The sequence below is a fragment of the Apium graveolens genome, chromosome 1 (assembly GCF_009905375.1).
Source record: "Apium graveolens cultivar Ventura chromosome 1, ASM990537v1, whole genome shotgun sequence".
Lineage (NCBI taxonomy): Eukaryota > Viridiplantae > Streptophyta > Magnoliopsida > Apiales > Apiaceae > Apium > Apium graveolens.
Window position 1 is genome coordinate 203729642 of NC_133647.1, and position 12628 is coordinate 203742269.

The following is a 12628-nucleotide window of genomic DNA, read 5'->3' on the forward strand; positions in this document are numbered from 1 at the left end:
TAATACAAGCGTAATTCCTCGGTCGTTACACTTTATCAGTTACAATAATCAAATTTGGTCACCATGGCTGAATCTGCTGGACAAAAATGGTTCAAGGATGCGGTGATTTTTTATTGCCGGCGGTGATTTTTCATTTTCTAGTGGTGTTTTTTGGTTTGACGGAGGTGATTTTATATCTTTCGGTGGTGATTTTCTGTTGGTCGCCGGAGTTGGTGGTGGCCGGAAATGGTCGTTTTCGGAGGTCATGATGCTTGATGGGTTGTTTAATTAGATAGAAGATAATGAAATATTAAAATATTAGATATTAAAATATTAAATATTAAATCAATGGTGAGAGACAATAATGATGAATTAACATGAGTGGATATGAATAGTTCTCATATCTCATAATAGTGGGGTTTGACTGGAGTATGACCCTATGTATATATATGTTAAATTTTTTATTTCATATTTAATATTTTAACTTTATGTTATATTAAGTGTCAAAATATGATTTTCTTATAAACCAAATTTTATTAAATATTTTAATAAACATTACATCTTTTTAAAATACTAATAAATTAATCTAATCTAATATGATAAAATAAAATATAGCGCGCAAGGGTTGGCTTAGTTGGTTAAAAGGGGGATAACTATCGTCATGGTCACAGGTTCGAATCCCACAAGAGGAGAATTTATGATTATGCTCTTGAGTCGGAGCATGTCGCTTAAATGCGGTTTACCTTGGTTCACGTGGTTTGCAGGTTATTGCGTGAGCCCGTAGGCTTTACCCAGTGCGCACCCGAAGGGTAGCGGCTGCGGGTTACCTACGATAAAAAAATAAAAAAATAAAATAAAATATAAATATAAAATTTTATTATACAAATAAATATATATTTTTTAACAGATATAAATGTCTTATTATAATTAAATAATTATTTATTCAATATTTTTTATTAAATAATATATTTTATATTTACTTGTATTTAACTAAATATTTAAATTTATTTTAACATGTGAAATTTCCATATATATAAATTAATTTGAAAATACATATAGCATACTATTTTTTTTATCGTAGGAAACCCGCATGCGCTACTGTTCGGGTGCACACATGGTAAAATTCACGGGCTCACACAATATCCTCCAAACCACGTGAACCAAGGTAAACCGCATTTAAGCGACAAGCTCTGGCTCAGGACGCATAATCATAAATTTTCCTCGAATAGGATCCGAAACTCTGATCAAGAGCATAGTTATCCCATGTTTAATCAACTGAGCCAAAATATTTTATTTTTAAATATAACTAATCAATATAACTAATACCACCGGAGCAAATAATCTTACAGATTTAATAAAATTTTAGATGATGATAATTTAGCTAACCATTTTAGCTATCATAGTTAGAGATGCTCTAATAATCCATAACAATGCAAAATTTTTTTAAGTATATTAATTTACAATTTTTATAATTTTATAAGGAAAAATAAACTTAAAGTTTAAATCCTTACTTTAAAGTTTGAGATTTTTTTCAACTTTAATAGTTCATTCAACACTTGCTAAATAATTTTTTAATTTGGTATTGTTTCCAAATTAATATCGAAATAAATTATCTTGAAATTATAAAAAAAACTTATACGAATTTTATATTCAAAATTATATTTACTATAAAATCATACTTTTATTTATTTTAATCATTTAAATATACTTTTGTGTATTCTAATAAAATGTGAGATCTACTAGTTCTCGACTATAAAATTTAGTATCTAATGAGAAATTCAATTTAATTCGGATCTCACATTTAATAACCCAAAATATGAAAAAAGAATAAAAAAACTAAACAAACATAATAAGATAACTATTTAAGCGTTTCTCAAATTCGATCATAGTTGATGATTTTCATATCTTTAATTATAAACTCATCTTATTTGAAGATTTCAGTCATTTGGGATAAATTAGAATTAATGATATTTTTCATTAGTTGGAAGCATAATATCGATTTGAATGGGAGCAATATGTATTGTTTTACTTATTTTAGTTTAAATGTGATTTAGTACATGACTATTAAATTAATTTATATTATTTATTTTTTAATTATATTCAATATTTGATCAAAGTAATTTATTCCGAGGTACTCCCCAATTAATCCAAGTAATCCAAGAATTCCTCATCTGGTTGATGTTCAGAGAGTGTTAAGATATCTTAAAAGCACTCCTTTTCAGGGCCTTTTCTACCCAGCTGACTCCTCTCTTAACCTTGTTACATATTGTGATAGTGACTGGGGTGCCTGCTTAAAACATCTAGAAGTGTGACTAGAGTATGTCTCATGCTTGGTGATTGCTTAGTAACTTGGTTTTCTCGAAAGCAAAAGGCGGTTTCTAAATTCACAGTTGAAGCTGAGTTAAGGGATATAGCTGAAACTATTTGTGAACTGTCTTGGATGCACCTTTTACTCTCTAAATTGCAGGCTCCTCAATCTGAATCAACTATTCTCCATTGTGACAATCAAGCAGCTCTTGATATAGCTGTTGATCCTGTTTTTCATCCTAAGACAAAATACTTTGCCATAGACTGTCATTTTGTCAGAGAAAAGGTTCAAGCACAAGTTGTCACTCCTTTCTATGTTCCCAGCAAATCTCAACTAGCAGACATCTTCACCAAAGGCTTGCCCAGTGATGCTCACTGGACTATTCTCTCCAGATTGAATGTTAAGGATCCTCATTCAATCTGAAGGGGGAATATTGAACATATATGAGTTACAATAGGGATATAATTGTCTTTTCAGATTAAAAGGTCAAATTAGTCTTATTACTTAGTGTTATTTTGAGTATTCCCGCCTAAAGTTTGTTATTCTGTTGAGATTGGTTTATACTTATATAAGACTGGATCCAAGCTGAGAAATGTACTTCTTGATTCAATATTCTAGTGAAATGAAAGTTCTTTTGCTCTAGTTCTTCTTCTTTGTGTTTTGGTACAATTTTATATATTTCTCATTTTAATTCAAGTATGTTAAGAATTTGCAGGCATAGGGTGCAAGTATACATCTCTCTTTTGAAAAGGATGAAAACATGTCCTCAACTTCTTCCTTGTTGGCTGCCTCGTTGTGATGAAGAAGTGGTAATGATTTTGACTCCATGAGTATTTACTTGGCCTATCTTGCTTGTTGACGTTATATTGGGTTATATGGAGAATATTTAGGGTATGTTTGGATGGGAGGCTGGGGAGTGTAAGAGAAAGGTTGGGTTGGTAAGGGATGGGTAGGGTTGAACCCCTTCCCAGTTTGGATGTTTGGATGTGTGGGTTGAAAAGAAAGGTTTCATGGATGAGGGTTTACGAGGTAACATTTGTCACAATAAATTTTTTTGGTAAAAGTAAATTAGAAATCAAATTTTAAAATTATATTATTAATTTTAAAATATATAAAGTTGAAACTATAAATTCATTCATCTTGCCAATAAAGCCAAATACACGATTACAAAAATAATATTTTATTACGTATGTAAGTGTGCTTAAATTAAATATGTAAGTGTGATTAATTAATAATTATGTAATATAATGTGAGTGTAAGACGTCAATTTGTATAAAACAATTTAAGAAAATGAAACAAGAAAAAGAGCGCTACTATCACTTGAGAAATAACACACAACAAAGCAAGTATGAGACGCACTGTTCCACGAGACCATATGACCAATTTGAATAAGATGATCTAAGCCCGTCTTTTAACCCGTAAAACCCTATCAACTCAATTTACCCCTCACCAACCTCTAATCCAAATAGATCCTTAGAGAATAAGTAAAACCTCTATACAGTAATATTGTTGGAACCCAAAAAAAATATTATTATACGGGGGTTATTTTTTAGTAGAGTTTGACATATAAATTTTGAATTTAAAAATTAATTAAAAGATAGTTTTTATATATCTTGAGTATATGAATTTAAAAGATCATAACTTTTTAAACTAAATTATGTAACATAATATCAAATACATGAGTTTTAAACAAATTAATAAAAAGGTGATCAAGCTGATTAATGATCATTGACGCGCAAACTAAATAAAGTAAGGACATCATATATTATTGGATATATATTTATCGTATATAGAGATATATGTGTGTATATAAATATATACATACCTATATATATATATAATTTATGCATTTTTATACTTATATAGAGGAAAATTAATAAAGGATTGACTTGAAAAAAGTGTAGAATATTACAATATAGAGGTTATTCTTAATTATAATTAGCCCGAGTTCGGACCGTAATTTTTATTATAATAGGGACGTTATTACTATATAGAGTATTCCTATATAGATGTTCTACTATACTTCTTTTTTACCAAATTTTATTGGTTCTTTCATCCAAAATACTTGTTGATTAGAGAATTTTAGAGAACACTTCTTATTTTACAAAATTTTATTGGTTCTTTCATCCCAAATGCAGGTGTTATGTAAATTTTAAATGAAAAAATATATATACAAAAACTACTATAGTTGTATTTTTTGTTTCGAGTAAAAATTATGACATGTTAAATAAATTTCTTAAGTGTTACATAAATAAATCCTTTATGATAGAGAATATTCAATGTAATTAAAAAAATATAGTGAAAAAATTAAAAAATTTTAAATATAATATAGAGAAGATACTAGTTATCTGGAAAATTAGTTCTTACCGGATCCTAAACAATATATAAATATTTTTGATTTTTTATGTAACGCATTCAAAATAAGAGTCTCGTGAGAATTGGTAGAAAATGGGACCGGGATTCATTGTTGTCTAGTAGAATTCATTTAATTCCGGCCCACATCTAATTAAATGATTGCACCAACACAAGGTGGCAATTCCCTTGCCTCTCTCTCATCTTCTATAGGCTATAGCTATCTTCCTTTTTACATGCACATAGTCTTTTGTCGGCACTATATCACGTTTTAAAATTAATAGTTGGTAACCCGTGCCGAGCACGGACCCTAAATTAAAAATAATAGTATCAAATTATTATTTATATATATTATTTGCACAAAACTGAAACACATAATCCGTGCAAAATACATATTTAAATATAATATATAAAATGCTATTAGAATATGTAGTTAAAAATTCGAAGTTAAGCGTAACTCTAAAATTTCACCGTATAGTTCCAGTTATGCATGCACATAATTAGTTACTTATATAAATCTGACATGTTAACTTACTAATACGATTATTTTAAAGTAAATCGACGTTTGGATGTTGAGCAACAAATAAAAATTAAAGGAAAATAAAATTTACAGAGAGTAGAAGTTAATTTTAGTTGGTTGAGATTTTAGTACATAAAATTTTAAAAATAGTTGTATAATTATCTAGTGAGTACCAAGATTTGAGACACTTATTAATATAGATAGTTGATAACCCGTGCGAAATACGGGCCCGAGACTAAAAATATCGTATTAACATTTGTAGAGAATTATTTATAATCTGTGCGAAACAGGAATTAAAATAAATATATTAATATCAAATATTAAATTGTTACTTGCAAAAGATAAGTATATGGTTAAAAAGAATCCAATCAGTTATCAATTTTTTTTACTATAATTCTAGTTTTGCATTATTTTACTTGATATAGAAATCTAACATATTATTTTTATTTTTTGAAACGAATTGTATCTCTATCTTATTTACCAAATATATGTTCTTTAGATAATTTAATATAATTAGTATAATTTGATAATTATCTTATAATGCTTTTTCAATTATGTTTATTTAATATTATTTATTATCGATAAAAATTAATTTACAAATTAAAAGTAAATAGATGTTATTAAACTTAATTTAATATTACTTATATTATATAAATACAACCCTGTTACTGTTAAAATATGATTTTTAATTTAAAGTAAATAAATGTTGTGGTGGACAGTAACAAATACGATCGTTAAATCAATAATTTTCAATTTAAAAGTTAATAAATGTTACTAAGTCATTTGCTATTACTTAATTATTTTTAAAATAATGCTGTAGAAAGTAAAGTTTACAGAAAATAGAAGTCATTTCTTGTTAATAGTTTACTTTGTAGTTAGTAGTTTTTCAAAATAAAAGTATATATATGTTATTTTACTTAATTTAACGTAACTTAATAGATTTTTAATATAATTTATAAATAAATAAAGTTTACAAAGAGTATAAGTCAATTCGTGTTAGTAATTTACCTACTAGTTTGTAGTTTTTCTAAAATTAAAAATAAATATGAGTTATTTTACTTAATATAACGTAACTTAATAAATTTTTAATATAATTTATACATCATTTAAAAAATATTTTTTATTTTATGAAGTAAATAGACGATTGGATGAATACTAACTAAAAAAAATAAAATTTACAAAGAATAGAAGTCGATTTGTGTTAAAAACAAAGTTTACACGGAATAGAAGTCAACTTATGCATAAGTAAGTACCAAAATTTGGTACTGTGGTACTTTGGTACTTTTATAGATTTCTTCTCCCTTCAACCAATATTCTTGACAACTAATGTCATTCTTTCAAATATTTTGATTATTTTTTCCTCGACCAAGTAAGGGACAAGAGTTTTTTCGAGTAACATTTGATGTCAAATTGTTTATATTTTAAATTTAAGCAATCATTTGGATTTAGTTTTTTCGAGATGTTCTGAACACTAATTTTTATAAATTTATCTCATTTTGATAGTAATACACGAACAAACCTTTTCGGCCAGTGCGCAAGTTTTATACGGTTTTGTTTTTAGCAATTTCGAATTTAATTATCAGTTATGGAGCAAAAAACATCACCCTCCGGAAGAAAAAAAATGAGAAAAAAGGAGTATACAACGAAGAAATAGCTACTGTATAGAATTATAACATGTGCATATCACTATCTGATTCTGATTTTGACAATAAAACTCTCGTCAGAAGGTTGAAAATGGGACTGCACATGCAATTCATGTTTCCTTGTACGACATCAACTACTCTTTCTGGTGGAGAGTTGGTGGGGTTACAATTCATTTAATTACCTGCAGCCTACACATAACTATAATGTCGGCAGGACTTGGGGGTAATTATACGATCATGGTAAGGACCAACTCCCGTTAATTTGGTGCAATTTTAATTGGTACTTTAATCATAAATATTAATGGATCCCTGTATTTACAATAACTCTACCAATAAAAATACTTCAAACTCATAAAATTTAATACTTATTATGTGTATTTGGCACACATTAGACATTAGAAAGACCTAATAATTTCCTTGTTATCAGAATCTTTTCAACTGTAGGTACAAAATAAATGTATGCGTTCTCTCTTGTATAAACATATGTAACGAGTTCACACCTAATGACCCGCCTTCAGAATGTTTTTAACATATTTTATCAAAAAAATAATTTTATATATCTTAACTTTGAGCAATATTTATAAATAGCCAAAATATAATTTGAAATTTTCTTACTTTTTGAACATAATTCCGATATAAAAAAATCATAAAATTTGATGAGTAGTGGTAGAGTTACAAAAATGAGATATAAAAAATTATTTGCAAATCACATTGCATGGTTAACGTGACAGTATAAAATAATTAATAATGAATGTATATAACAAATTAGAGTTTGACAATGGCAATTTGTAAATAGATTGGAAACCAATTTATACATCTAACATTTTCCAAATTTTGATATATAAATTTAATTAATAAAAACAATTGATTATGGATGATTCAAATAATCAGTACATGCGTTTTAATAGGGCAGTAAATGCATTTAGGAGCCATTCATTCCATTGATAAGTTCATTCGTCCAGCTGTAATCCTCTAACCTGTTAAAAGCTCAAAGTGTTTTAATGCTTAAACACAGCCTTGAGGGCTGCCGTTAACATTTCCTAAAAAAATATTATGAAGTACTCTTTATTAGCATCAAAAGAAAGTTTACATATTTATTAGATAAATAAACACAAGGAACGCATATGCATATAGCAGTTCTGGAAAACAAAATACAGTGATGGAAACGATAACACTAAAATTACGAAAAAATTTATTGGCGGAAACACTGATGATATATCAGACAGATAACCCCGAACCACGAAATTTTTCTTCCGTAATCTGATCCAACCTAGAAACCATATCTTCACTTAAATAATTTTTCCAATCTCCAACCACACCGTTCCTGAAATATGCACCATTACTTACCTGCTGCCTATTTTTTCCGGTGTTGTTAACCTCTAAATTGCTCAGATTATCAAAACTACACAGAGTTATGATTTGATCAGCTAAGTAACGATTTTCTTCATCTTGAGAGAAGGGTTTCCCCAGAAACTGTGCAAGACGCCTTAGCTGAACCTGAGGTTCATTTTTCACATCCTCGTACCTCATAAACAACACCTTATGTGGCTTTTCCAAACTCCCATTCCAATATTCCAAGATTTGATCCCAAACCGGTCCACCTGTAGTGATTCCTTTGCAGTACAAGTTAAACGCGTCTTCCAAAGAAATGGGAGAGGATCGCACGTTGGCCTTGTTGGCATAGTGGAAGTATGAAACAAAGTTGTCTTTGATGTCCCTGCACAGGTAAACTATTTTGCAGTTTGATGAACTAGCATCGTCTGTTATGTATTTCGGAAGGCTAACTAATGCAGAATGTGTTGCAAAAATCCTAGTGCAGCTGTCTGGGGAGTTGGAGATGGAGTCATATTCAGAAGGATTAACGAATTCGATGAAAGGAACGAGATTATGGGGAGTTTTGGTAAGCAAAGGATGCTGAGGACTTTTAGGAGGGTGGACTTCACGGTTGATTAGGGCGTAGAGGATGGCTTTCAACCACGTAGTTCCAGATTTAGGGGCAGTTGCGAGAAATATATCATTTTTGCGGGGTTTAAAATGGTTTTGAAAATTAATAATACCCTCCAAATGCTTTGAGTAATACCAGAATCCTTGATATTGATACGCATAGGGTGCAATTATACCCCTCTCTTTTGGAAAAGATGAAAGCATGTCCTCAACTTCGTCGTTGTGAGGAAGAGGTGGTGATGATTTCGGCTCCATGAGTATTTTTACCTACTGGCCTATCTTGCTTGTTGATGTGAAGATGTTATAATAATATCATAATTAATATATATAGACAAACATTTTTGGTTTTTGATGGCAGTGGGGTGGCTGTGATATTAATTTGTAATAAGTTGCGTTAAAAATGTTCCTTGATGGAAGAGGTTTTCACAATATAATGAAAAATAACAAACTTACACCAGTTTTCTGAATTTCACAATAAAAGTGTCATCAGAGTTGGTTGAAAATGGGACCGCAATTCATTTTCTCTCGTACAACATTCTTCGTAATTTGAAACCTCTCGTTTCCTATCTTCCTTCTGTGCAACTAGTAGACCTGACAATTCGGATAACCGGTTCGGTTTCGGATCGGAACAATTTCGGATCGGATCTACTTTCGGATTATGATATATTTGAAGACCATTCGAATCGGATTGGATGTAATTCGGTTCGGGTCTAATTCGGATAAAATTCGGATTAAGATCGAACAAAATTCTGTTCGGATCAAATTCGGTTTGGATATTTTCGGATCAAAACTTATTTATTTTTTCAATTTTCGAGATTCAAAAAATATTCTTTTTATTTAGTTTAGTATTTTTAATGTAATATAATGTGCTTTTACAAAAGAATACAATTAAATAAGTATGATATCATAAACATAAAATTGGTTAAAGTATAAATTTTGCTTATTTTGGATCATATTCGGTTCGGGTAATATATTATTCGGTTTTAATCGGTTCCAAGTTATAATCGGATCTTGTATTTCGGATCATTTTTGGTTAAATTTTTGGTTCGGATATTTTTCGGATCGATTTAAATCGGTTTTCGGATAATTATCGGATTGTATGATTCGGATTTCGGATCGAATCTCGGTTTCATGAATTTCGGTTCGATTCTTCGGATCAAGACCCATTTTTGTCAGGTCTAGCCACTAGTAATGATTGTACCAACACTAGGTGGCAATTCACTTGCCTCTCATCTCCTATCAGAAAAGAAGCATTAGATGATCTTAACTTCAGCAGCTCACAATCGACATACTCCCTCCGTTTCGGTCAATTCTTTACATTTGGTTTGGGCACGGAGGTTAAGAAATATGTATAAAGTAGTGAAGAAGAGAAAGAAAAGTGGGCGAAGTGGTGGGACCCGTTGATTTTTAATATATAAAAGAGAGATAGTGAAGTAAAAGTAGTGTGAAAAGGAAGAAAAAGTGGGAAAGCGGTGAGACTCATCGACTATTTTTGGTAAGTTTTGAAATGTAAAGAATTGGATGAGACAATCCAAAAAGAAAAATGTAAAGAAATGGTTGGGACAGAGGGAGTATTACATTGTGTACAAATATCAAATTACAAGAACTTCACAGCTCTCAAATATATAGGAAGTGGTCTCATTCAGTAATTTTTACTTAGGGTCCAAATTTTTTTGTTGTGCAAAAGCAATCATGAAAGGTCTTTCGCTAAAGAAACATTTGGATGATACTTTCTACCACACTATTGTTACACTATTTTCCGGCAATTGAGATCACTTATCTACCGCAAGGAATAGTATAGAAAAAGTTCACTAAGGAATTACTGGAATTTTGTAGTAATTTTGATATATCATTCAAAGCTATGGCCTATGACTAGCTCGTTTTCCAATCAATTTTAAGCTGTCTACAGGCATAGGTGAATTATTTGAAGGTCTAACTTTATATAGATCACTAGATTACAAAACAATAGGCCAATTACGACGGAAAAAATGCGCACCCGACTTATGACGGAAAAAAGTAAAACGTCGTAATTATTTACGACGAAACCCAAAATCGTCGTAAGTTTAGTATTTTATTAATAAAATTATGCACGATACGATTAAAAAAAATAAAAATTATTCGAAGTTGCGACGATTTAAACATTTCGTCATAACTTAATTATTTTTATTAAAATTTGAAATTGAAATTGAATAAAAAAAATTTTTATCTAAATTTACAACGAAATATTTGCGACGAAAAAAATCGGATCGTCAAATTTACGACGGAAATTGAAATTCGTCGTAAGTTATCAAAAAGGGAAATTTAACTTTATCCCAAAAAATTTGGTGGGAAAATAAAAATCATTTGAATTTGCAACGATTTGAACATTTCGTCGTAAGTTAAGTATTTTTATTAAAATTTTAACTTGAAATTAAATACAAAAATATTTCATCTAAATTTACGACGAAATATTTGTGACGGAAAATATTGGTACATCTAATTTACGACGGAAATTCAAAGTCGTCATAAGTTATCAAAGAGGGAAATTTAACTTCTTCCCCAAAATTTTGGCGGTAAATTTGACTTTTCTCAATTTTTTTGCAAATAATAATTTATGACGGATTCCGTCCTAAATTAGCATATGATTTTTGATAATTTTAATTTTTAAAAAATATCATTTCATGATCCAACAATATTAATGTCAACATTTATTTGTTTGGGTGACATTTCAAGAATTTCAGAAAAAAATTAAATATTTTGATAAAATAATTTAATATGAAACATTTATTATATCACTGATATATATATATATATATATATGTATATATATATATATTGTCATCCATACGGTTGGATCGTTGAAAAATATTTTTAAAATAATCGTAACACTAATTCAAGATTCGACACTAGTTAGTTGTACTAGTCAAACCGATACTTGACTGTTAAAATGTCAAACCAAATATAATTATTTTGATATGAAATTTTGGTTATATCACTAATATATATCTATTGACATCCGTACGGTTGGATCATTGAAAACTATTTTAAAAATAATTGAAACACTAATTCAAGATTCAATACTAGTTAACTGTACTAGTCAAACTCATGATTGACTGTTAAAATGTCAAACCAAATAAAATTATTTTGTTATGAAATTTTGGTTATATCACTAATATATATATATATCTATTTACATCCATACGGATGGATCGTTGAAAAATATTTTTAAAATAATTGAAACACTAATTCAAGATTCAACACTAGTTAGTTGTACTAGTCAAACTGTTACTTGACTGTTAAAATGTCTAACCAAATAAAATTATTTTGATATGAAATTTTGGTTATATCACTAATATATATCTATTGACATCTATACAGTTGGATCGTTGAAAAATATTTTTAAAATAATCGAAACACTAATTCAAGATTCAAGTGTACTAGTCAAATTGATGCTTGACTGTAATAATGTCAAACCAAATAAAATTATTTTGATATGAAATTTTGGTTATATCACTAATATATATATATATATATATATATCTATTGACATCCATATGGTTGGATCGTTGAGAAATATTTTTAAAATAATCGAAACACTAATTCAAGATTTAACACTAGTTAGCTGTACTAGTCAAACTGATGCTTGACTGTTAAAATGTCAAATCAAATAAAATTATTTTGATATTAAATTTTGGTTATATCAGTAATATATATATTTATTGACATCCATACGGTTGGACCGTTGAAAAATATTTTTAAAATAATTGATATACTAATTCAACACTAGTTAACTGTACTAGTCAAACTGATGCTTCACTGTTAAAATGTCAAACCAAATAAAATTATTTTGATATGAAATTTTGGTTATATCACTAAGATATTTGTGTCGTAATATATATTTTT

At 28.9% G+C, this 12628-nt stretch overlaps 1 protein-coding gene across 1 annotated transcript; it reads right to left on the minus strand.

Annotated features, from left to right (window-relative positions):
• Positions 1 to 8020: 8020 nt before the first annotated feature.
• On the minus strand, positions 8021 to 9001 carry LOC141717915 (cytosolic sulfotransferase 5-like). Its single transcript, XM_074520168.1, has one exon. It carries the CDS (start codon positions 8999 to 9001, stop codon positions 8021 to 8023), a length of 981 nt encoding a protein of 326 aa, XP_074376269.1.
• Positions 9002 to 12628: the final 3627 nt, after the last annotated feature.